Below are 26,763 nucleotides of genomic sequence, written 5' to 3' on the forward strand. Positions count from 1 at the left end.
TGCTTCCAGCTAGAGTCCTTGGGGTTTGTTCCCACCGCAGCAGTCACCAGGACCCCAACTTCCAGCTCCAGGATACATGTCTCTGTGCCCCTCTTCCACTCCTTTACAGCCAGTTCATGCTTCTGGGTCTTAATTGCTTTGTTTCTTAAGTCCAGGCTGGTGGGCAGCCTTTTCTTTTTCCAGGTCAAATTGTACATCAATTTTCATTTGTTTTTCCTTGAGACCATTACTCGATGAGCTGGGATACCACAGAGAACCCCCTCCTGCCAGAACAGGCACCCCTCCACTCCTGTCTTGCTAAGTTAGACACTCCAGTCAGCTTCAGCACAGACAGAGGTTGGGCCACACCCATCTGCAGTTCACTGAAACTGAGATGCACTCAGCTCAGCAGCTTCTTAGTTAACAGAGACTTTCCCAGCGCCCATTGTTCAGTCTTTTTGGGCAATTTGCAACTTGTGTAGTTTTAGCTTTTTTTTTTTTTTAATCTTTATTCTTACTTATTTTGCTTCCTTTTCTGTCCCTACTTCCCTTTCCCGAAATAAGCAAACAGAAAATAACAAACCAGTAACCACTTCGTCGGTTCTCCAGCCACCACACTTAAAACTCACTTCAAATCACTACCAGTACCTCAAAGCAATCAGCTGTGCACAGATCCTGCTCGACTAGGTCACTGTGATGGGTTGGATGACAGAAACCCCCTTGGGAGCTACCAACCGATGTGCCAAGACTACTTTATTCCTGTTTTCCCTGCCAGCTCAGGACTCCAGCACCCTGTCTTGCTGAGCCAGACACTCCCTTCTGCTCCAACACAGACCCAGGGTCTGAATTACTTGCCCCAAAGCTGCAGGTTTACCTGAAAACAGCTCCCAGAAATGTGCTTGTCTTTAGCACTCAGATGCCCAACTCCCAATGGGATTTAAACCCAAATAAATCCGTTTTACCCTGTATAACGCTTATACGGGGTAAACTCAAATTGTTTGCCCTCTATAACACTGATAGAGAGAGATGCACAGTTGTTTGCTCCCCTAGGTATTAATACATACTCTGAGTTAATTAATAGGTAAAAAGTGATTTTATTAAATACAGAAAGTAGGATTTAAGTGGTTCCAAGTAGTAGCAGACAGAACAAAGTAAGTTACCAAACAAAATAAAATAAAATGCGCAAATCTATGTCTAATCAAACTGAGTACAAATAATCTCACCCTTAGAGATGCTTCAGTAAGTTTTTTCCTCAGACTGGACACCTTCCAGGCCTGGGCACAATTCTTTCCCTTGGTACAGCTCTTATTGCAGCTCAGGCAATAGCTATGGGATTCGTCATAATGGCTCTTCTCTCCCCTCTGTTCTGTTCCACTCCTTTATATATCTTTTGCATAAGGCAGGAACCCTCTGTCCCTCTGGGTTTTCACCCCCCCTCACTGGAAAAGCACCAGGTTAAAGATGGATTTCAGTTCAGGTGACATGATCACATGTCACTGCAAGACTTCATTACCCACTTGCCAGCACACACATATACAGGAAGACTCACAGGTAAAACACAGCCATCTGCAAACAATGGTCCTGGTTAATAGGAGTTATCAAGATTCCAAATCACCATTAATGGCCCACACTTTGCATAATTACAATAGACCCTCAGAGTTATATTTTATATTTCTAGTTTTAAATACAAGAGTAGTATATTTATACAAATAGGATGATCACACTCAGTAGATTAAGCTTTGTAATGATACCTTACAAGAAACCTTTTGCATGAAGCATATTCCAGTTACATTATATTCACTTATCATATTTTTATAAAACCATATAGAGTGCACCACATCACACCCTCCACCTTGGGAGGTGTAGCAAGCTCCCCAGAAATGGGATGAGATGCTGCAGTCATATGCTGTGTCTGTTTGGCTGAGGGCATGGGGGAAGCTCCAACTAAGCTCTTTCCCAAAACCCCACTGCATAAGCTACTCTGGCAGTTCCTAGTGTACCCAGTTGTGTGCGCTGCTGTGAGATAGACTTGGCTCTTAAAACTTTCAAATTCAGTTATTATTTTGACATGCTGCCAACGTTTTCCTGAAGAATCCAAGAGAGAGAGAGGGGAAATGGCAATTTTAAACCATTTAGAACGCCGCCAAACCTGAATGGAATTTCATGGGACAAGTAAAGGCACATCTCTAATCCCAGAGTTTTTCTCTGCCAGATTTAAATACCCAGAGGTGTTACAGCTTCTCAAAACAACCAACCAAACAAACTGGCAAGAATCTTCTACAATAGAAAAAGTGTTAGGCAACTTAAATGGAGGGGTTGTTACCAGCTTCCATTAAAATATCTTCATTCTCTGACGTGCGTTATTTCTTGGATTTTCTGTAAAAACAAAAAAACCCAAACAAACAAAAAAAACCCAAACAAACAACCTCATGGAACTGAACTGAACTGAAACAGCACTAAACCTTTCCCTGATTCGGTGTTGCTCATTACACAGTAATAACATAAACATGTTCTCACCACCCTGCTGGCCTGAGGATCCAATTATCATTCCTTCTGTCTACTGTGAATTCCACCATACTACCAGTCTTGGCCAGAAGTCCCTTTGAACACAGTGGCCTTCTTTGAAGTATAAATATTCTACTGTAATAGAGCCACTTCAAAGGGGATGTATATGGGATAATACTGGAGGAGGATTTTACCTAATGCATCATGTGTGCAAAGTGGTTAAAGAAAGAGAAGGGTCAGCCTTCCTTCCATCCAACTGTAGTAAAAGGACCCTGATTGTCATTTAATTACATTTAGTACTATGCCATTCTTATTTTGGCCAAATCTGTTCCTATCAGTTTAAATGAAATTAGTGATTGATCCTGTTAATCAAATGTCTTGTGACAGTGCATGTGACAGCTTGTGCTTATAATGTCCATAACAGTGATTGATTGCAACTAAAACTTGTATTATTCAATCACCTTTATCATCGGCACATGCATTTGTCTTTGGCTTCCCCCACTCTCCATCCTTTTCTCATTTAAAAATTTTGCATTCTCTATTAAATGACAACGTTCTATAGGAAATGACTGAACTACAATACCAGCCTAAAGACCCCAACATTGATCAGAATAAAGGATGAAAGCTGTTAATTTATTTTTATACTAATGACTTGGTTCCAGAGGTTTTTAATAAGCTAAATGGCTGATCAAATTAGGCAGTGACTGAATTAGTGTTATTGCACTACAGCTGCAGAAGATCATTATTAACACCTCTTCCAATTCACCTATGTCAATGTTAGGGTTTCTCAGTACTCAAGCCTCTTGAGCTACTCTCCTTGAAGATGCTGATCTATAATAGTTTTCATAATTACATCTACAAGCAAGTCTCTTCCAGCCAGGAACTTTATGAACAGGTGAATACATTTTACACACAGTAATATATGTATTCAGTTGAGACATAGCTTTTATATTTTCATATGTGATCCTATGGGTCAAATTTTGCCTCTCCACATGACTACCCCCAAAACAGAGCTACATACAAGCAGCATTAGTGTGCACCCATAATCTTACTGGTAACACTGTTTGCATAGCCTTCCAAATGATCTGTTAAAATTGATTGGTAAGGTAATATTTAGTTGTGCTGATCATATCCTAGGAGGACCTTTGGATTGTCCCTGACAGCTCCTTTCTTTTAGATGTAACTGAATGAGGGCAGAAAACATCCACCCCACACACTCCCACTGCCTTTGGTTTTAACAGTGTGCACATATGCAAGCTGGAATGTGGCTTTGTGTGTTAGGTACATCCTGCTACAGTACTCTCATTGAGACTGAAAGTGCAGCACTGACATTTCTAGGTTTAACAGGTTCTGGATTTAGACAAGGCAAATAAACTGAAAATTGCAATTAAAACTTAAAAGGACAGTCAAGAACTGGATAGTTAATTTTTTTAAATCCTCCAACATTTGTGATACTCTTTTAGAAAAATACCATTTCCCTCTACTTGTGGAAAGCATTATGTTTTCCCACTCCACTGTCTCTTAGACCACAAGCCATATCTGATCTGCCAAGTTTGCTTCCCTGTTGTTTATAAGCATCATTGAGAATATCACCAATGAAGTTAGCAGAGTTCTAGAAATGCAATGTTCCATTAAGAACAGACATAAACCCAAGGTATTTTACAGTAGTAGTATTATTTGCTAACCGTATAACTCTAGAAAGTAGCAAAAGATATATAAACACGAGTCTGGGAAAACTAAAGGATTATACAAATTCATATAAAGTAATGTAGTAAATTCAGTCTTTACATTTGTTTTAATTATTTACAGTTCCCTCCAATACAGTTACTTACTGGGTCACATACACGTGACCTGAGTGGCCCCATCTTCCTGCTCGAACTGTCCATCATCCATTTCCCTTAACACACTATCGCTGCTATTGAATCCTGAGAAGCTTTCATATTGGGCAGATCCCTCCTTGATCCAACATGGTTTAGAAGGAGACAGATGAAACTCATCAGGTGGATGCCCACTTTCTATAGGGTGAGACGTAGCTGTGTCTAATCCAATACTTCTGCTAGAGACTTTGCCTTTCTCGTCACTTCTGAGCTGCCTTGTGGATTTTTTCTGAAACACAAGAGATGTTTGAGCACTGTGTTAAATAGAACAGGCAAAAAAATGAGTTAGAACCTGGATTTCAGAATAAACAGCTAAAAGGATTTAAAAGGTTCCACACCTAAAACATATAAATTTAATGTAAGGAGTAGTTGCAGAGGAGATTTATAGGACACCACAGGAATATTTTGGCTTGTTCCAGAATACAGTTGCCCTACATTACAAACGCCTTTGGAATATAGAAATGATAAATAAAGAATAAAACTTAAGAAAGAATTTATTCAGTTTGAGAAAGAAGAAAGTAATTGCCTCAGATCAAAAGGCAAGGAAAGACACTGTATAGGACCAAGGTTAGAGCAAGCACAGGACCCATGTTAACAGAAAGTAGATGTTATATTATTTAGCACTTATATAGCACTTTACAGATTCAGAGCCATTTACAAACATTAACCAACTATTTCTCATTTCACCCCTGTGAATAGGCATAATTATTTCCATTTTGTAGGTGAGGAAACTGAGGCATGGCTAGGTTAAATGAGTTGGCCAAGGTCACACAAAGTCAGTGTCAGAGCCAAGATGAGACCACAGGAGTTCCTGACCCCTTGTGCCATTCTCAGACCATTAGACAGCATTAACTCTCTCTTATACAGTTTGAACTTTTTCCTGCACCCCTTCTGAAACTATTAAAAAATGTCCCTTTTGGCTAAAGGAAAGGGATGTGGAGGTGGTTGATACATGACAGACTGCGCATTAAGACTAAAGGGAAATAGTGGTCCCTGGAGAAAGAGAAGGGAAATAGATTTTGTTTGGCTGCCTCAGTGAGGTGGTGGTGAGGCCTGCACAAAAGGAAGGAAGGAAGTCAAATAAAACTTTGTGTATGGGTCAGTGTCAGAGCTTTATCGTTCAGGGTTGCTTTTCTGACTTAGTTGCACCGTCCTTTGAACCATTTGTTGAGGGAAACAAATGTTATAACTATCATTAGACGAAAAACATTAAACTAATATGATCCTGTAACCCAAGAGGCCATTGAAATATTATACCTCTTCAGGTAAAGTAAGGAAATCATGGGCCAGACAAAACTCTACCATCCCATCATAAAGCCTGAAGTGGAGGAGAGAGGAAATGGACAGTTCCTAATTAATGCTTTCTTCGGGGGGCTTGTGGGGCCACAGAACAAGTTTGGGGCATTTCCCCCAAAACAGTGCAGATCCTTGCTGCTTGCCACTGAGAAAAGTAAGCTGCATATACCAGCTGCTACCTGGGGTCAGGCTTCTATACCCTGCGCAGTAGAAGGGAGGATAGGGGCTGATATTTACAGTGTTGCCAACTCCTGATTTTTATTATGAATGCTGTGATATTTGGTGTTTTTCTTAAAGCCCCTGCTGCTAGAATCATGTTATTACCTGGCAATCTCAACTTTCTTAGAAAACAAAAATAAAGTGCATTTCTAGCCCTTATAGTTGCAGAGAAAAGCTTAAAGCTTGTGAACCCTAAAGATCCCACTATGAGAAAGCAAATAAAAAGAACCTAAAAATTATGATTTTAAAATCTCATGATTTTTAAGCCAATCTCATTGTTTCTGGAGCTTGACTCATTATATTTAAATGTTGGGATAGGCAATACTGAGGCTATTTATTTACTTTGTGTCATTCAACCAGTTAGACTGAAGTAACCTAGTCAGTTTCACTTTCTGACTCTCATGTGCTGCAATGTTTGAGCCGCAAATGCTTTAGGGGAATGTTTAGACCCAAACAAAAAATGGTTTCCATCAGAATTTTATTTTTAAACAACAAACAATTCTCTTGTTTTTATAAAACCTACATTTTGGGCCTAAAGAGGTTTCTTGAAAAACAACAGCTTCAACATAATGCAAACTTCACAACAGCCATCAGAAAAGAGACATAGTCAGGAATAAAATACAAGTCAAAGTGTAATCCTCAGTACCATGGAAGTCACCCAGGTCTTGCTAAGCAAAAAGAAACATTAATTTGCCAACATTTAATACCTCACGTAGATCAGATTATAACTAGCCCATGCAGGGATCATCGTAACGAGAATTTATTCATTAAGGATTTCTAGGGCAGAAGTTAAAAACGGAGAATGCTTCAGATCTCAATAACTGAGTTTATACCTGAAATCTATCTGCATAGTACACAGCTTGTGAGACAGACTACATTAGTCAGGCAGAATTAGTAAGCATATGGATTTCATCCATTAAATGGAGGAATATAGAGTTAAGAATTTTTTGGTTGCTAAACCATAGTCATTTTGTTGAAATGACTTATCCTTTATGACATTTTGTCTCTTTAGTCAAGTTTAAGATTTAGACAAAAAATCATGTTATAAATGGAAAAACAGGAAAAGTTTAAAAAATGCTATTCAGCTCCAGACTGAACCACTTACTCATTCCACACTGAAATGACCTCAGTGCATTGAGATTTCCTGCTAGAGAAACAAAACATTCATCAGTGTTAGAAAGGGCATTTGTATTTAGATACTGAGGTCTTTTATGTTGTAAATTCGCAGGTCCCATATGACAGTAGGTAGATACACATCAACTATTCCTTATATACAGACTTCCTGTACATTAATATTTAAGTCAAGGAATTCAGATTACAGTGAAATAAAAGAATGGCTACAGCACAACTTATCCTTATGGTTCTTTAACTCAAATGATGTAAAGCTCATCCAACTGCTGATCGTCACAAGATTAGGTGAAACAGAGAATTTAAACGGGTGGGTACAAATGTCTCCTGTCTTGAACTTCGAGCACTCTTACAAGATTGATTAGTCACTCAGATTATTTTTAACAAACTATCGTTTACTTGGATTTTAAACCTCTCACAGTGGGAACCTGTCTTAATTGTTCTGTAATTGCTATATAGGTGGTGGTGGAGATAATAATAATTAATAATTACTAGTAGTGTGTGTGGTGCAATACAGATATACAGGAAGACAAGGTCCCTCAGAGGAGATTTAAAATCCAATTTATACATAATACAGAAAAAAAAACCCCACAGGGAAAGGAAAACATCAGAAAAGTCACATAGTTTGGTTTGTTAACAGTTAACACTGATTTGGAACTAACAAGATGTCATTTAAAAAAATTTAATGAGATAAATCATTAAGAATTTAATGTCAGGCATGAGAAGAGTAAATAACAGGATTTGAAGAATATAACTGAGGACAGTTGGTGTCCTGGAGGAAGGAAACTGTTCCAGGCAAAGGGGCAGTGTGAAAAAAGTTGCAAAGCAACAAGCTGGAGACAAAAGACAAAGGGTGCATTAAAACCTGAGGTGCTGGCAAAATCTAAGAGGAGGAATAGGTTGAAGGTTGCTGAGATGTAGGCAAGGGCAACAGCATACAGAGTCTTGAAGGCAAGGAGTTCATACTTTGAGTAAAGAGACAAGAAAGCAGTGAAAGGATTTAAAAAATGCAAGTATGTGATGAAGAGAATGTGACATGACTGGAGATAACTATTTGAGCTGTACATATTTATTAAATTGGAAAGGGAGGGACAAGAGGCAGGAAAGTCATTGAGAGGAGGAAGAAGGGGAGGTGAGTTAATACCTTTTTTATTGGACCAACTTCTGTTGGTGAGAGAGACAAGCTTTTGAGTTTACACAGAGCTCTTCTTCAGATCTGGGAGGAGGTCTGAGAGGAGGAAGTTATGCTAGTCTAGGCAAGAGATAATCTGGACATGAACCAGGAACAGAGAGGGAGTGGGAGATTAGTACAGGATGTGGTGACAGCTTGGATGTGAGGAGAGGACAAGGAGGGTTCAAATATGACTTCAAGGTGGTGAGCCTGAGATTCTGGGAGGCTAATGGAGTTGTCAACACAGATGGACAAAGGGAAGATGTCCTTACTATATCACACAATACTATTACAAAAATGTTTATCTGTGAAATTGCTAATTTGGGGCTGGATACAGATGAACATATCTGCAGTGTCTTACAAGGATTTGTCCTGCCTGCCAGATCTGGTGGGGCTGTGTGGATGGCAGAATTTACTACACTGCGTATCTATAATTGCTTGTGCAACTCTGGCCCTTGACAGCATGTGGTTATTACCACCAGTTGTATAATGCTCAATGTACCTTTTATAGTGCTGCTACGAGGAGGGAGTTCCCCAAATGGAAGAGGGAGCAGCTGAAGTTCAGCTGCTGCAGGGGCTATTCTTGGGCCTTTTATTGTTACCACATTTTTTTCCATGTGGTAACATATGTCCTGTCACACAGCTCACCAAAAGATTATGTTATCACTTGCATATTCTTCTCAATTAGTTTTGAGATCAGAATGAAGTTTTCTTTATGATGTGGAATACCTGTAGAATTTGTATGGTTGCAGTGCATTGAAAGGCTTGCCAAAGTTCTTGAAGGAACAAGCTACAGGATATCCAACCAGATAAGTGATTAATTCTGGAAACAATATTTCAGTCTAAATAATAGATTTTAGGCTATATACAAGATATTGTTTTCATCCAGGTACTGCTTCACTTATTAACGAACTGCACTGCTGGAGAAAAATTGAGATAAAATGCAAACCAGTCAAAAAGGGGAAAAACAAAACAAAACTAAAAAACCCCAACGCGACCTATACTGAGACAACTGCTAATATCCTCTAGAAACCTGCATCTAACTTGCTATAGTTAAGGCTCATTCTATCACTCTTTATTCCCTGATTTCAAATCCTAGTTTGCTTCTGTATGAAACTAAAAATCATTACCTAAAACTGTTGATGCAAAAGGTTAATCAGCAGCCACCAATCTCTGTCCATATTCAACTACAGTATCTGCTGATACTGACTCAGTAAGAACATAATCTTTACTCACCTCTGGAGTCTGGGTAGTTGAATTCCACATAACAGGTCTCTGAAGGAAAACAACTTGCTTTGTGGCCAGATTTCCTTCACTGCAAGTTAAAGCAGATAATTTGAGTGTTTTGGAGGCAATAACATTTATTTGTAGCTTGCTTTTGATTATCTAGACTTTCAGGGTAACTGTACATTTTATGATGCGCACACACAACATATGTTATAGAAGGAGTTGATAGTATCACCTATAATTAAGGTTGCCTAACACTTGCTTGTATAGGCCCTGTTTTCAGTTGCTTTTAATTTTGCCAAACTTTAACCATTTGGGCTGAAATTTTCCATGCCAGTGCTTGTCTTGGCCTGAAGTTTTTTTTGGAAAGTTGTAGATAAAATAATTCAGCCATTTATGAGGCAGAGATTAGGGAAAATGTTGTCTTGCCCATGTTCAAAAATTCTTACAAACCCTCTTACTGAGAAGTTGTAATAATGCCATAAGTTGAAGCAGGGACTTGAAATTTAGCTGACTAGGGTGGAAAATGGGGTGTCCTTGTGGCAGGAATGTTCCTTTTATTGCCCCATGAAAATTTAAGATATAAACCTCTGAAAAGTGCAGCTCACACATGCTGAATAGAGACTTCTTAGAGTTGGTCAATATCATTCTCCAAAAATTCTGTCTGCTCCTAGCATTCCCCATACTCTCACAGCTCCTATGTATTGACTGTAATGAGCATGCTCCTTCTCCACAGAACAACCGAGCATGCTCTATCCCATGGTTTGGACAGTGGGGAGGAGGACTTTTCCTGCAATTAATCACTGTTCCTAGCCGCTGGGGGCTGTTGTGGCACCAGGACTGACAGTAGAAAGATTCTCTCTTTCTCTCTCTCTCCATGCTCCTGTTGCTGGTGTCTAGGCAGTGAAGAGGAAGCTACCTGACCTGAAGGAATACAGAGAGGTGAGGAGCAAATTGGGGGTAGGGATGGACAGATGGAGAGGGGATCAGAGAGAGAGTGAGTAGTGGGAACAGGGGCAGAATGGTCTATAGGTCACTAAACCACACTCCCTCCAAAACCTGGAATCGAATTCAGGATTCCTCAGTCTCCACATTCCGCTGCTGTCAAATAGCTGTTAAACACACTGGAAAAATCTGTGTTTCATCACCCTTTAGTGGCTGAGTCACATAGAGGATAATAGCCTACTACTGCTGCCAGTTTCACAGTTAGCTCATGTCGTAGAAACCTGTATACTCATAGACAACCTTAATTCTGGCATTTCCTAATTTTTAGTACTTAGCTTTGCAACCTGAACATTCATATAGGGTTTATTTTGTATGCAACACACACAAATACACACACATCTATGTAAATGCATTTTGTACGTGTGTGATTATGAACACCTCTAATAAGTTTTCACCTCTGAGAATTCAGTAATTATTAACTTTGAATATTAAGACATTGTCATTTATTGTTTTTTCTCCCCTGTGACATTCCAAAACCAACTATTATCATGGCACTTTAACCTTCCCAAAGATAGCTGGAGAACTTGAATCCTTCTGAAACAATTTTCAGGAGTGCTCACTGGCTTAGTAGGCAAGGGCTGCTTTGTGACTGATGTTGGCTGAGCAACAATTTTTATTATGCATGAAGGTCTCTACGGGCTTGTCTACACAGTGTGGTAGTGCACATCAGTGCACAATTCTAAGGTGCTCCAATATGTTGTGCACTAAGTGGCCTGTGGAGACCCTGCTGGTGTTCTCTAAAAGTTCCCTAGTGTGCATTAATGTTGTACTGTTTGAAATGGGTCTATATTAACACGCACTAGGGAATTTTTAGTGTGTGTCAGTAGGGTCTACACAGGTCAGTTTATGAGCCACACGTTGGTGTGCATTAGAATTCACACCCCATTGATGTGCACTACTGCACCACGTAGACAAGTCCTAATGTATTTGCTACTGTGTACTACCAAGTTCTTATGTGGAACAACAACAACAAAAAGTATTAGAAGAACCACCAGCATTTTCTAAGATCTGTTGAGCACCCAACTTAGAATACCATTAGTTATTGATGCAATTAATTTATACATAAATCAGTATTTTTAAAGATGGCAGCTGATAATGAGATTGACTCTAATCGCCTTTTAACATGACCGTAACTCCCAGCGGTAAGGGGAAAAGAAGGATATTTCTCATTCAGGATAGAGTTCATTTAAAATTGCTTTGACAGAAGAGCAATTTTATGCTTTCAGGAGGAGGTGTTAACAAAAACACTACAATGCCATTTTCAGAGCACTGTTCAGATAAACGTTTGAACTTGAATTTATTTAAAACATCCGAGATTTAATTCCAACAGTATCTTTCTTCATGATGAGCTAAGACATGCCATTATTCTATTTTTATATTATTCGGGACTCCTCTGATTGAAAGAAATCAGACAGTTATACTTATTTAGCATTCTTTCTTCATTATAAGCATTTTTCTTTGCCCACATATTGAATATACTCCAGGCTGTTGTTTCACTACATGAAGAAATCAATTAGTTCAGATACTTGTAAAAGAAACAAAGGCCACCTATTATCTGTTATTCCATACTCTAATTATTATACACTGGACCAAATAATGACCAGCTACACTAGTGTAAATTTCAGTTACAGTGGAAACAACAAGGAGTCCGGTGGCACCTTAACGACTCCTTGTTGTTTTTGTGGATACAGACTAACACGGCTACCTCCTGATACTTGTGGAGTTACTCCACTGTAACTCTGTCTAACTTCAATGAAGATGCTCTGCATTCACACCAATGTAAGAACTGAGCCTTTCCTACAATTTACAAAAATTGGACTCAAAATAGGAAATTCATCCCTTCTCATTGTGTTTCTGCCTTCTCTTTCTTCTTTAAAAGAGAAATGATCCTAATAATCAAGGGGCTGCACAAATCTCAAAATGTAGTTGAACTCCACAGCCACCTGTGCACTCTGGAGCTCAGCTCTTCAGCGATCCACTTACATGGTAGCATGCATGGGAGAGAGGACAATTTGTGATTAAGTACAGTGGGAATCTCTGGATAAAAGTAGTAGCTGAAATCCAACTGAACCTGGGTTACCTATGCCCTGACTGTGGGTTGTGAGTGGAGAATTTTATCTTTTCTTTTGCATTTACTCAGGCTTTTCATCGGAGAGTACAATTTCACTCACACTAAATGTTATGTGTGTATTTATTTTAACACCCCAGTGATTTTCAGGGCAATTTAACATAATCTTAAAAGATGTCTCAGCTTTGTAGTGAATTCACAGACCTCTTTTGTGGCTGACATTTATGATTTCTCTGTGGCACAGCAGAGTATCTTTGATGTGATGTTTGATTTAGCCGGGACAGCCCAATAGTTTCTAGGATTGCCCGCACTATGTAACATTTGACATTATTTTCTATTTGTTCACATGCTGCCCAGATTGTCTAATTACTACAATAGTGCCCTGTTATCAGCCTGCCAAGATAAGCTGACTGTAATGAATCCTATGGCTCATGACTGTCAACGGATGCTGAAAGTATGAGACACAGGTTACACAGTGTATCTTTGTTCCCCTCACATGTTCCTGAAATCTAAAAAAACATATTGGCTTTTATTTTTATGCACAAAGTTAAACATAAATGCAGAAGCAAAGAGAGTTGGATGAGTAAATTCCACTTCAGAAATTGTTATATATTAGGAATTATGTACTATAACGTTTAAAGATATTCAAAATGATGAATCCATCTTACTGGAAGTTCCAAGTGTCAATGTTTTTACTTTAGAACTATATTGCTATAGTGTTAACATTCAAGTTTCAATCTTTTTAATGTTGCTCTTGAAAGTCAATGGGACTTTCTTTCTTTCCCTTTCCTTTCTCTAACAAACTTATAGACCATGGGTCAGCTACCTTTCAGAAGTGAAAAGAAGAACAGGAGTACTTGTGGCACCTTAGAGACTAACAAATTTATTAGAGCATAAGCTTTCGTGGACTACAGCCACGAAAGCTTATGCTCTAATAAATTTGTTAGTCTCTAAGGTGCCACAAGTACTCCTGTTCTTCTTTTTGCGGATACAGACTAACACGGCTGTTACTCTGAAACCTTTCAGAAGTGGTGTGCCGAGTCTTCATTTATTCACTCTAAGTTAAGGTTTCCCCTGCCAGTAATACATTTTAGCATTTTTAGAAGATCTCTTTCTATAAGTCTATAATATATAACTAAACTATTGTTGTATGGAAAGTAAATAAGGTTTTTAAAATGTTTAAGAAGCTTCATTTAAAATTAAATTAAAATGCAGAGCCCCCTGGACCAGTGGCCAGGACCCGGGCAGCGTGAGTGCCACTGAAAATCAGCTCATGTGCCGCCTTCGGCATGCATAGGTTGCCTACCCCTGTTATAGACAGACAGACACACAGTTAAAAACAAACACACTCCACTGTACACACTTCTCCCCGAGGAGAGGATCAGAGAACAAACACATGACAGATCTTAGTCACGTTGCTTAGTGCAATGCTGGAAAGTGCTCAGCTACTGGGATGAATCTATATAGTATAGAACAGAATAGTGGTCCTAAGTCACTTAAGTGCTTTTGAAAATCCCACACTAAATGAATTTACTACTGATGAAAGGTGTCAGATGGACAGCCCTAGTCTGGTGGCCTCTATGAAATCACAGAACAGCTGCAGCATTAGCTGTCGGAATGCAAGTTTCTCCACAGTACCCCGCCACTGTACATAAACCCTACCCACAACGGGCTGCTTGTATGGGGAGAGGTCAGTTCTGTCTCTGTGCCCCCATTGCTGAAACTCTGCATTGCAGCCATGGCAAGGGCACATTGTTTTGGATCTTCTGTTTCCAATGAGTGATGGGGTGGACTCACTATTTGGCCTTTAGAGCTGTTACATTCTGTTGGTCTGCAGACTCAGTACTGTATTGGTTCATGTTCTGAAAGAAAGTTTTTTTCACAACTATAAGAACTAGAAACCTAATTTTGTAAAGCAATTAAAGCTTACATTTTGCAGAAATTGATAAGGCCACAAGATAAGTGCTGGTACCACCATGGAAAGGTCCATTTTGACCCAATCCAGGTCTTTAACAAATGTCCTCAGATTCTCTTTGTGGCTCTGTATCTGCTTATACTTTAATGAATAGAAAACACTGGAAATGGCATATTTTGCTGGTGACTAAAAACTGTTTCTTGGTAGGAGCTGGGCAATAACAGGGCAAGGTGAGAAGTCTGCACTGCTACTTCTGTGGATAAAAGGTGTCAACTCAGCAGCTATTAAAAGCTCTAAATCCACAATAAAATAATAATAAAAATAATTAATAATGGCTCAGACCATTTCCTATGTGGGAAATACCTTCATAGGAGACTTTACATAGGGGAGGAAGAAAATAAATTACTATTTTTGGAATCACCAGATACCAAACAGTAACATAATTATTTTTGCTGTATACAAATCCACTTCTGGATAACATGCAGTGAGGCATCTATGTGTATAAAGAAAATGTGCTGAAATATCTGGGAGGGAAGGTAACACAGGGACATAGTATTTTATGCCTTGCACCTGCCCCCCAATATAAAAGGTGGTCTATCTGTTGAATATCACTTTAATGAGTAATTCTGGACTTTGAGGAAATTTGTCCACTTGTAATAAAGCGAGATAAATGGGCTTCTGTTCCAAACTCAGCGTTTCCTTTATTTAATGATGAAATCCCAACACTTTTTTTTTTTTTTGAGGGGGAGAAGAGAGTAAAGGTCCCAGTTGTCTATACCCAGGTAACTACTACTGGAAGATAAGTGGTAAGGTGGAAGGACAGAATGTACAACCTTATTTAAAATGGCCACTGCTATATATTGGTGACTGTTTCACATACCCATAGTTTTGCCTTTGCACACTTTTCTTGGATGGGGAAAATAAGCAATCTTAACAGACTCTGTGTTGAGGAGTACAGCCCTCTGGAGGGGATGAAACTGTCAACTTTCCCCAAGCTACTAATGCCTCTTGATCTGGGAGTTGCCTTGCTTCATGACCTCCTTGAATTAAGAGGAGAGTCAAATACTACAGACCCCAGGTGTGACCAACCAGTCTGTTTCTCGGGGTCTTCATGCATCTTGGTTGGGGTTTGGTCTGAGAGCTTCCTGGCTCTTACTCCCTGGAGTAGGGAATGAGTATCTTCTCCCTTTGGAGAGTATGTATTCGCTGCAGTTGGGAGCGTGATTCCCAGCCCAGGTAGACAGACACAAGCTAGCTGTACTTAAAAAAAAAAAAAAAAAAAAAAAAATAGCAGTATGGATGTTGTGGCATGGACTAGCCTAGGGAGTCAGGTGGGCTTATACTTGGGTATAGATATGCTTCGAAAGGCTCCTACCCACACACTTCCCTCCTGCTTATATGCCTGCCTCAATGATACCAGGTGGGAATCCTCTCTTTCAGGTTGAATGGTTTCTCTAGCATGGGGCAGGGCCTCTGCCTGATTTTGTATAGGATTTGTACATCCCATCTCATATAAAGGAATGGAAAAACAAATAATATTAAGCTTTTAAATGTTTAAACTCTGATCAAGAAAAGGGGAGATGGTGAATGCTGGGTAGGTAACAGGCAAACTAACAATTTTTAAAGTCCAGCCTTATTGAAATGCTGCACACGACAAAACAGCCATGGGCTTAATTCACAACAGAATTGAATGACAGTGGGATGGCCACAGAATTTAAATTAGAAAGAGAAAAATACATAAAATGAACTATTTCAAGTTTTCCTCTCATTCCCACATTCCAGCTTTCTCCTGGGTCCAATGCATTATGAGAACTTAGGTTAAGTAATTAGTGACAATAAACTAATTACAGCAATGTCAGTTTTTTGCACTATATTTGCCCTCTGGTGCTTGTAGACTGTCTGTCCTGCCCATTTTCAGGGACTGCAGTAAGGGGAAATAAAGGTCACTACAAAGTAAAGCTGCTGAAATCTCTGTAGGGGAGATGTTTTTTCTCTCCTCCTCCCCCCCCCCCCTCCCCCAGTGTCCTTTTTGGCAGGGTGGTCATGGGAGAGGAGCACAGAGACTCTTTTGTTAATCCCACTGGCAATTTGTTTGTCTGTTTATGGTGTGTGGGCAATAAATTTGTCTTCTTAATATACATGTGATCATTAAATCAGTCCTTTAAAAAAATATGGAGCTTGTTAAGGTTGCCACCAGCTCTGATACTAAGATGCTATTTGTCATGCTTGAATATTGTGTATGTGGATGATATCATGCAGGATATTTCAAGTGTTTAAGATGAAGTTTAGGGACATTTCCTAGGAAAAGAAGGCAAGAAGCGGAGTTGTAAATTCTAATACCAAACTCAGTTTGTTTGTGATCCTGAAAATAATGCTGTGCCATCAGTTTGAGTTAAACAACATTCAGACTTTCCAACAATCGTGGATTAGTTTGGAGAGTTCAGTCTCTCTGCTTTCAACTGGAGAGTCCTCTGCTACAACAGGGAAAATTCTTCAGAAAAATGATGCAGAAGAGATTTAATCCTAGACCCCCCAGGACTCTCTTAATTATGTGAATTTAGAGTAAATCTGTATCAGTAACTATTGTAGCATTAGGCATTGTTGGGTAGATTTTCCCCCAAAAGCTTTATCCACCACTAAGAAAAGAGGCAACAAATTTCATTCCTAAAATTACTAATAATATTATCCTGAGCATCTGAACTTTTGGTAATTCCCAAGAACTGGCAAATAACTTCTGAGTCTGAAAAATGTTTTCTTACATTTCAGGCTTTCTTTGTAAATTACCTTTTTCTTTAATAAACGGTCCAGAGAATGCTAATACCCTTTACTTCATATTTAGAATTATCACAAGTCTTAACTCCATTTTGTTCTTGCCCCTACCAAGGTTCAGTAAACCCCTCATTTGTTGCTAGCAGGATAATAGTATCCATCAGTACCTCAAATATTTTAAAAAAGTCACATCAGGTATCCATTTCTCCAAGACACACTCCACTGTACTCCAATAATAACAATCACAACAATGCTGATCCTATGCCGCATTACTGGACTAATTCCTACAAAGTCACAGCTTGTTTTTCAAATGTCATTGCACAAACATACAGTGCTGTAGGTTTTAGGTCCTGATGTCCAGCTTCTCTGCTATGTTTTTAAATAGCAAAGAAAACTGTTTTTAAGGAAATATTTCCTGTGTCCTATGTGACCTAACCCTAGAGATAGGGAGTTAGAGCAGAGGGCAGGCTTTCCAGACTCTCACTCGCTTTCCCAGATCTGAGACAAAAATCCATGAACTGCTGCTGTCATGCCTTTATAGGAGTTTTTATTTTGTAAAGTAGACTAACTATTAAAAGTTTCAGAAGTTGAATCTAGAACTCCAGTGCATCACACCATGCTGATTCAGATCAGAACCACAAGAGACAGCAAAGAAAGCCCATTCATCACATGATAAATCTGGCTAGAACCCAACCCTGCTTTCCTTAAATGTGAGTTTTTATGCTAACATTAATGGGAGGAGGATCAGTCAGTTTTATTAATGTCAGTTTTGAGACCATCACATCTCTACAGAGAAACAATGAACATTAATAGTTAATGGAGAGAACAGATTCTGTGTGATAAATTGGGAAAATAGAAAACTTTTAAAGAAGAAATTAAAAATGGAAAGCAGATTTTGCTATTAAGTCTTTACTTTTAAACAGAGTTTAATTAAGAATTATTTTATACAAGTTAACTTTGTTTAAAGATACAGAAAAACCATTTGCCAGAATTCCTAGTGCTCTACTAAATGACCTCCCAAAATGTTCCATTTATTGGAGATAAAAATGCTAATTGTGACTATTCTTAGCAGTGTAGTCTATTAGATACTGTTCCTGAAACCTGTTAATATTCTATCTTGGTTTTGAGGTCAGAGTTCAAAGTCTGGGAAAAGGAACAGCTGTATAGACTGCATAGAATGCTCTTCTGTATTCAGACTTTTAACTTGGATTCTTAGGATAATCTGATGATGGCATAATGCCTATCACACAAATACTAGTGTTTCAAGAATTTTCTCTTTTTTTTAAATAGCTATATTGAGACCTGGAAATAGTAGTTATCAATAGAAATTCTACTCAGATGGTACAACACATTCTTCTTTATAACAGTTTTATCAATTCACACTGTCCCTTTAGGGACTTACATTTATATAGTTCCTATCAGATTCATTTTAAGTGAGTTTCTTCCAAAGGCACTTCACCAGTCACCCTAACACAACATATACTTAACAGTACACACAAACAATATCCAATAATTTGGGACAGGAAACAAATACTTTATCCAGCGGAGATTTATTTTTTTTAACTTAGCCATAATATAACTATCCGGGTTCAAATCTGGCCAGGATGCAACTTCCCTCCTTTTGCATGACCACAATTAGTAACAGTAATGTTATGCTTTATTTAAAAGACAGCACACCACAAAGAATCATCACGTAAGCATCATGCCCAGGGTACGGGGTTGACAGTAAATTAGGAGTATCCACCTACTGACTCATTAAGAGCACTTCCTGCAGCACACACCCATGTCTGAAATGTTTAGTTTTCCTTGTTTTTCCCCCTGGTTAAGTGGCCTCATGTTCTCTCTGCAGGGCCATGAAGCGTAAATTGGATACTTTTGCCTGTTACAAGTGGGGACTGAAGTCTGCAAAGAAGCTGATGAGGAGCAGCAGCTCAAGATAATCTGCCACCTGCTACCCCCAACTACCAAGGAAGAGAAACCAGGGCCTGAAGGGGTACTGGAGCTTCTCCATAGCTGTAGGATTTGGCCTATGTCCTTCTCCCCCCCCCCCCCCCCGCCCCATCTTTTAGAAAAGCTCCTTGACTCAGGCTTAATTAATATTTTATATAGCGGCTAATAATACAAACGTTTAAATGGTCCCTTTGTAGGAAGTGCAATTCACAATTCCTTGGGTGTTCACACTTTTGCTGCTACTGTTATTAGGAGAAGAAAGTTTTCCTCAGGGATGAGTTAAAAGGGTAACAGCATGTTATTTTACACAGCATCCCCACAAGAGGAAGGGCTTACAATTTAAAAAAAGAAAGCAAGCTTAGAATTGATGAGAAATTGCAGAATATAGCAAAAATGGTGTGATTTTTAGAGGTCTCCAATTTGCCATTTTTTGTGCCCAAAACTTTCTCCTGTCTAAAACTAATTGTACTAAGGGGATTTTATCTAATCCTGAGTAAACAGTTCACTAGCCAGTTATACTTTTTTTTTTCCACTTTAAGGGAGTTGAGTCAGGTACTGTGTCAACTCACTTGGAATAAGTCCATTTATTTGAGCAGTTCTTGAAGCATTACACTCATGTCCAACTTATGCATTCATGGATCTCCCATTGAGATCTCTGAGAATTCTGCATATGTTGTGAGAACAGAATAAGAGAGGTGAAATCTGCTGGGCAGATCTGAAAAGTATAATTTAGCCTTTAATCTAAAAAGAGATTTAAATACTATGCATTAACAGTGGTTCTCAAACTTTTGCACTGGTGACCCCTTTCACATAGCACGCCTCTGAGTGAGACCCCCTCCCCCTTATAAATTAAGAACACTTTTTATATATTTAAACACCATTTTATAAATGCTGGAGGCAAAACGGGGTTTGGGGTGGAGACTGGCTGACAGCTTGTGACCCCCCTCCCAGGAGCGGTGCCAGGGTTTTTGCCGCCCTACGCGGCAGCGCTTCTCCTCTGAGCATTCAGCGGCGGGTCCCGGAGTGAATGAAGGACCTGCCGCCAAATTTCCGCCGAAGACCGGAGCGGAAGGACCCCTGCCGCGGAATTTCCACCAAGGGCGGCAAAATGCCACCCCCCAAATTCTGCCGCCCTAGGCGACCGCCTAGAGTCGCCTAGTGGAAGCGCCGGCCCTGGACCCCCCCCCCATGTAATAACCTCATGACCCTCTGAGGGATCCCGACCCCCAATTTGAGAACCCCTGCATTAGAAAGTGTGTGTGTGTGTGTGTGAGAGAGAGAGTGTGAGTGAGTAAGAATTACTTGAAGTGACAAAAAAACTACACCACTAGTTTGCTATGAATATAATGATGAAACATGGCACACTCATCAATGGAGATGAACAGGCTCAATTTTGCTGGATTAGCACACACCTTAATTTGCTATAAATAATATGTGCCTGGTTTTATGATAGTGTTGTTTCTTAAGTGGTTGAAACAACATGTTTCTAGTCTCTCAGGCTCTGACTCAGCAAAACACTGTTGTGCTTAACTTTAACCTTAAAAGTTATCCCATCCTTATTCAGTAAGGTCAAATGGAATAAGTAAAATCTTAAATGCTTTCCTAAATAGGAATGGGATTATTCTCATGTTTAGAATTAAACATGCGCTTAAATTTTTTTCTGAGTTGAGGTCTCAGGGCCTAATCCAAAACCATTTGAAGTCAATGGCCTAAATCACAAGACACTTCTTTAAAATCCACAAACTCTTATCTAAATAAAGCTACTTACATCCTGAATCTCATTAACATTATTTATATATTCTTCCTTATTGTATATGGATCAGTTATATATACAAATATACACTCTGAGATTTATATTTATAGTACATTCCAGAAATGCATATTTTATGCTTTAAACTACTTTCTGGTTACCTGTCATGTCGGATGATCGGTGTAGGCAGTACACATGTAAGAAGCCATCCAAACTCAGCCAGCGTGTGCAGTAAAGGTCCATAATCTGTTTTAATTTCACATCCCTACATTAATAAACCAATATAAAAACAGTAAATGCACTCTGCAGTTTTACCTTATTTCCGTATATAATGTAACAAATTACAATTGACATTATTATTATTTTATTGCAATAACACCTTGAGGCCAGGGTGTAATTGTGTTAGGCACTATACACCCATATAACAAACAGACAGTCCCGGCCTTAAAGAATTCACAATCTTAGGGTACGTCTTCACTTACCGGAGGGTCCGGTGGCAGGCAATCGATGTTCTGGGATCGATCCCGGAAGTGCTCGCCGTTGACACCGGTACTCCAGCTCGCCGAGAGGAGTACGCGACATCGACGGGGGAGCCTTCCTGCCGCGTCTGGACCGCGGTAAGTTCGGACTAAGGTACTTCGAATTCAGCTACGTTATTAACGTAGCTGAATTTGCGTACCTTAGTCCGAAGTGGGGGCTTAGTGGGGACCAGGCCTTAGTGTCAGACTATAGACAACAGGTGGATAAAACAAAGAGATGGGGGTATTAAGTCAGTATATGGGTTTAGGACTAAAGCCCTAATTCTTCAAGACACTTCAGCAAGCACCTTGGGTGCTTAATGTTAGGTATGTACTCGAGTACTTTGTTGACTTGGGGCATAACAGAAAATTTCCAGTTTGATTATAATATTAGAATAATCATTTTTAATGACATTGATTTTTTTAACCTGATTTTTGACTTTGCATTCTGAACAAACATGTCACTGAGTTACTGAGTAAAGCTCAAAGCCAATGATTTTTGCAGGTAAACATTTAAAGGAATAATTATTAGAAAACCTATCAGGATCTAGGAAAAATATTATTTTAGGATCCTAAGAATCTGGGACCTATGCAGATGGAAAACTGAACAAGTCAACTTTTAAATGTGCTAATTACTTAGAAACCTATTTTACTATACAATTTTCCCACCTTTTTCCAGCAACAGCTCCTAGCACACATGAATGCTCCCAGCAGGCGAGCAGAAAAATGGCCTTTACCAAATAGGCAACACCAAAAATCGCTGGAATACCCAGGTATAAAAACAATCAACTTTTTTTCTTCCCTGTGTGGTTTCTCCAGGACTGTGTATCAACAATACTTCTTTGTGTAAGTATGCTGCACACTAACTGGCCCATTGTGGATCCTCCTGGAAAGCACTAAAAGTTCCCTAGGTTGCATTAATGTATTACTGTTTGGAGTGGTGCTACTATGGCTTCTTAACAGGGCATCTCAACACAAATAGGTCATTTGGATCAAGAGTTTTTTCCACTTAGCTTGCATCCTTGCTTGCTCTGTAGTACTTATAGGAGGAGATCTGAACACTGTGCACAGTGGACTGGTGCCTGGATCAAAGATTGAATTCCAAAAGATACTACAGTTCCTGAAGGATGGCCTTGAAAAGGGCTAGTTGCCTTCATTTACTTGAATTGTTAAATATTAAATTTATACTAAAAAGCAGCTGATCAGGCTTCAGGACAGCACTGAGTGGGGGAGGAGTGTGGAAATTGGCAGCTTTGACTACAGTGGAAACAGGGAACGAAGTAGAAGAAAAGAGAAGGGCAGTATAACAGTATACAAGGATCTTAGCTTTAGAAACTGAGATTATGTAATTACCAATCAAAACTAGATTACTGATTACAGAATCACAGAAGTTAAATATGGAAAACAGATCTAGCCTCTCCCGCCGTCAATGCAAGATTGTTCATGAAAGTATGCTTCCTATTGATTTCTCCAGTCTACTTTTAAATATGTTACGGATGAGGTGCAATATATTCCACAAATGTGATCTTGGAGAGGCCATTTTTTTTAATTTTTAAAAGGACAATTTTTAAAAATTGCTTTTTCCTCTTGCTAGGCCTGCAGCGCTAACAGGTTAGGACTGCGTGAGCTGCAGATTCTAGTGCAGGGGATGGCAAACTTTTTGGCCTGAGGACTACATCTGGATATGGAAATTGTATGGCGGACCATGAATGTTCACAAAATTGGGGGTTGGAGTGTGGGGGGGGGGTGAGGGCTCTGGGGTGGGACCGAGGGGTTCGGAGGGGGGAGTATGGGAGGGGGTCGCGGTGCAGGCTCCAGGCGGCGCTTACCTCAAGCAGCTCCCAGAACCAGGAGCATGTCCCCTTTCCAGCTTGTACGCAGAGGCGCGGCCAGGCAGCTCTGCACACTGCCCCGTCCGCAGGTGCCATCCCCACAGCTCCCATTGGCCATGGTTCTCAGCCAATGGGAGCTGCGGGGGAGGCACTTGGGGCGGGGGCAGCATGCAGAGCCCCCTGGCAGCCCCTATGCATAGTAGCCGGAGGGGGGGCATGCTGCTGCTTCCAGGAGCCGCGCGGAGCAGGGCAAGCCCCTAACCCTACTCCTTGGCTGGAGTGGGGCAAGCCCCGGACCCTGCTCCCTGGCAGGAGCTCGAGGGCTGGATTAAAAACATCTGGAGGGCTGTAGTTTGCCCACGCTTATTCTAGTGTATAGGCAGAGCTACTGGAGAGGAGCAGAAGAGTCAGTGAAAATATGTAAAAAGAGCAACAAGGAATAAGGAGGAAAAAAAGGCATGCGTGTGGAATACAGAATATATGAAAAGAAAAAAGAAAACAGGAAGAGAAAAAATGAGGCAAGAGAGAAAATGGACAGGATAAAAGACACCAGCAATTGTTTCAGGATCTGAAGCAAGTGGTCATCTGTAGAGCTGGTCAGGAATATTCCATTGGAATGACTGTGATATGTAAGCACCTCAAATCTTTTTCTTTGTCTGAAAACTAATGGATTCTCAAACATTTTCTGATGAAAACAAAGCTTTTAAAAAGCTGCAAAAAGCTCTTGTGAGGAAGGGCAACATTTTCAAAAACACTTAAGTGACCTAGGAGTTTGAGTCCTATAGACTGTCAGTAAGGTTTAGGCTTCTAAATGCCTAAATTACTTTTAAAAATGGGACTTGGGCTCCAGGGCATTTAGGGCACTTTGGAAAATTTTACCTGAAATCCTTCCTTTGTGCACTACAAACAAATCTAGCTTCCAAAGGAAACATCTAAGTGTTCTGTATTGGAGGCCAAATTCAGACCTCAGTTTAAGCAGGTGCAACTTCACTGATTTCAGTGAAGTTATTCTTGTTTGTACCATGTCTCAATTTTGTGCACTCCGATTGAGTTCAGTGTCCCTACTCACCTGTGTCAAGTTACTCAAGTGCCAAATGTTTGCAGATAAGGTCCATGTTTTGCCCAGAAAATAATTATCTTTACATTTTAATTTTTCCCCATTTGACACATAGTACTTTATACTGTATAAAGGCATTTGAATTAGAGCTAATTGATAGCGATTTTTTTCAGTTTGCTGGAAATTCTGAAAAATTAAAAAAATTAGTTTTGGTCAAACAAAACATTCTGTTTCAATTTTGACCAATTAAAAACATTTTTTCTTTTTAAAATAAAATTAAAGGAAATTTTGAAACAATCATTTGAAAAAGAAAAATCAAAATGTTTAATTTAAAAAGTGTCAAAATGAAAGATTTCAACTTTTTCAGAAATATACATATATTTGTTAACTGAAATAGTTTAGTGAAATTAACACAAATTTGCAAATGTTTTGGTGTCACTGAATTTGCATATTTTGCTGAAAAAAGTTTGTCAAAAAATTTCACACAGTTCCAGTCTAATTTTGTTCTGAGAATGTCACTCCTTGTCAAATTGGAGTCCCAACTCCATTAACTATAATTTTTGAGAGGATTGTAAATTGAAAATTTTGAAGCCCAGTCAATAAGAACTCCAAAGAAATGCGGGGTATAAAATTGTATCTTTTCACAAAGTGTGCTGAACTGCCACACTAATAAACTGTGTAAGTGTTTCCATAGCAAAAGCTGGCCTATAGGCAAATAAGGTGGAAGGTGTATTCGGTCATAGTAAATGGAGCTTGAGAAGGGTAACACTGTAAGAGCACCGATTAAAAAGACATATGTGATCAAATTTACTGAGAACAGAAGGGACTATTCTGAGATTATGGGACCTGACCATATTGGAGACTGAGAAACTAGTTACTTAAAGCAGAAGACTTGGCAGTGGTTACTGGTCACCTATTTAAGTCAGCAACCTTGCATGAAAATGTTTCATAAGTGGATGCAGAACAGGGGTTCTCAAACTTTGTTGCACGGTGACCCCCTTCTGATAATAAAAATTACTACACGACCCCAGGAGGGGGGACTGAAGCCTGAGCCCACCCAAGTCCTGCTGCCCCAGGTGGAGGTGGGGCAAAGCTGAAGCTCAAGGGCTTCGGCCCCAGGCAAGGGCCTGTAACCTGAGCCACGCCACCCAGGGCTAAAGCCCTTGGGCTTCAGCTTTTGGTTCCAGGTGGTGTAGGGTTACCATATTTTGTGCCTCCAAATGGAGGACACTCCACGGGGCCCCGGCCCCGCCCCCAGCCCCGCCCCAACTCCGCCCCCCCAAAGTCTCCGCCCCCTCCCCTGCTTCCCGCGAACATTTGATTCGCGGGAAGCCTGAAGCAGGTAAGGGGGGGGGAGGCGCGACCCCGGCCGACCACCCCCGGCCCGCCCAGCACTGCCGGCCCCCGGCGGCCCAGCGCACCCCCACTATCCCGGATCGGCTCCCGGCCCCGCGGCCCAGCGCACCCCCCGGCGGCCCGGCCCCGCGACCCCGGACCGGCACCCGGCTCCGCGACCCAGCGCACCCCTCCCCGCTACCCCGGACTGGCTCGCGGCCCCGCGGCCCAGCGCACCCCCCCCGCTACCCCGGACCGGCCCGCGGCCCCGCGCACCCCCGGCTCCCCGCCCGGCCCCGCAGCCCGGCGCATCCCCCCCCCCCGCTACCCCGGACCGGCTCCCCGCGCGGTCCGGCGCACCCCCCCCCGCTACCCCGACCGGCTCCCCGCCCGGCCCCGCGGCCCGGCGCATCCCCCCGCTACCGCGGACCGGCTCCCCGCCCGGCCCCGCAGCCCGGCGCATCCCCCCCCCCCGCTACCCCGGACCGGCTCCCCGCGCGGCCCGGCGCACCCCCCCCCCCCCCGCTACCCCGACCGGCTCCCGGCCCCGCGGCCCCGCGCACCCCCCCCCCCGCTACCCCGGACCGGCCCCGCGGCCCTGCGCACCCCCCCCCCGCTACCCCGGACCGGCCCGCGGCCCCGCGCACCCCCCGGCTCCCCGCCCGGCCCCGCGGCCCGGCGCATCCCCACCCCCCCTACCCCGGACCGGCTCCCCGCGCGGCCCGGCGCACCCCCCCCCCCGCTACCCCGACCGGCTCCCCGCCCGGCCCCGGGGCCCGGCGCATCCCCCCCGCTACCCCGACCGGCTCCCCGCCCGGCCCCGCGGCCCGGCGCACCCCCCCACCCCCCAGCTAAACCGGCCCCGCAGCCCGGCGCACCCCCCCCCCGCTACCCCGGACCGGCTCCCCGCCCGGCCCCGCGGCCCGGCGCATCCCCCCCGCTACCCCCGCCCGGCCCCGCGGCCCGGCGCACCCCCCCCCCCCAGCTAAACCGGCCCGGCTCGCGGCCCCGCAGCCCGGCGCACCCCCCGCTACCCCGGCCCATGGCCCGGCTCCCGGCCCCGCGCCCCCGGCTCCCCGCCCGGCCCCACGCCCGGCCCGGCACCATGCCCGCGACCCCCCGCCCGGCCCCGCGCCCGGCCCGGCACCATGCCCGCGACCCC

At 41.9% G+C, this 26,763-nt stretch overlaps 1 protein-coding gene and 1 long non-coding RNA gene across 7 annotated transcripts in view; one reads left to right on the top strand and one right to left on the bottom strand.

Annotated features, from left to right (window-relative positions):
- LOC135974148 (uncharacterized) overlaps positions 1 to 21,027 on the top strand; it is a 28,182-nt gene extending 7,155 nt beyond the window's left edge. The window contains exons 3-4 of one of the 2 annotated variants that reach the window (XR_010591356.1): positions 10,303 to 10,344; positions 19,009 to 19,147. This is a non-coding gene — a long non-coding RNA (uncharacterized LOC135974148). Of the gene's footprint in view, positions 1 to 10,302; positions 10,345 to 19,008 lie in introns of both variants that reach the window. The other variant, XR_010591355.1, reaches the window with a different exon arrangement.
- Positions 1,620 to 26,763, bottom strand: part of RFTN2 (raftlin family member 2) — a 52,287-nt gene continuing 27,143 nt past the window's right edge. For all 5 annotated transcript variants that reach the window (XM_042851690.2, XM_005294304.4, XM_065560882.1 and 2 more), the window contains exons 8-10: positions 21,021 to 21,124; positions 9,412 to 9,490; positions 1,620 to 4,590 (exon numbers count right to left, since the gene is read on the bottom strand). In XM_042851690.2, coding sequence (XP_042707624.1) covers positions 4,321 to 4,590; positions 9,412 to 9,490; positions 21,021 to 21,124 — 453 coding nt within the window. In that variant the 3' untranslated portion in view covers positions 1,620 to 4,320. The remainder of the gene's footprint in view (positions 4,591 to 9,411; positions 9,491 to 21,020; positions 21,125 to 26,763) is intronic.

Source organism: Chrysemys picta, chromosome 11, assembly GCF_011386835.1.
Source record: "Chrysemys picta bellii isolate R12L10 chromosome 11, ASM1138683v2, whole genome shotgun sequence".
In the NCBI taxonomy this organism is placed as follows: domain Eukaryota; kingdom Metazoa; phylum Chordata; order Testudines; family Emydidae; genus Chrysemys; species Chrysemys picta.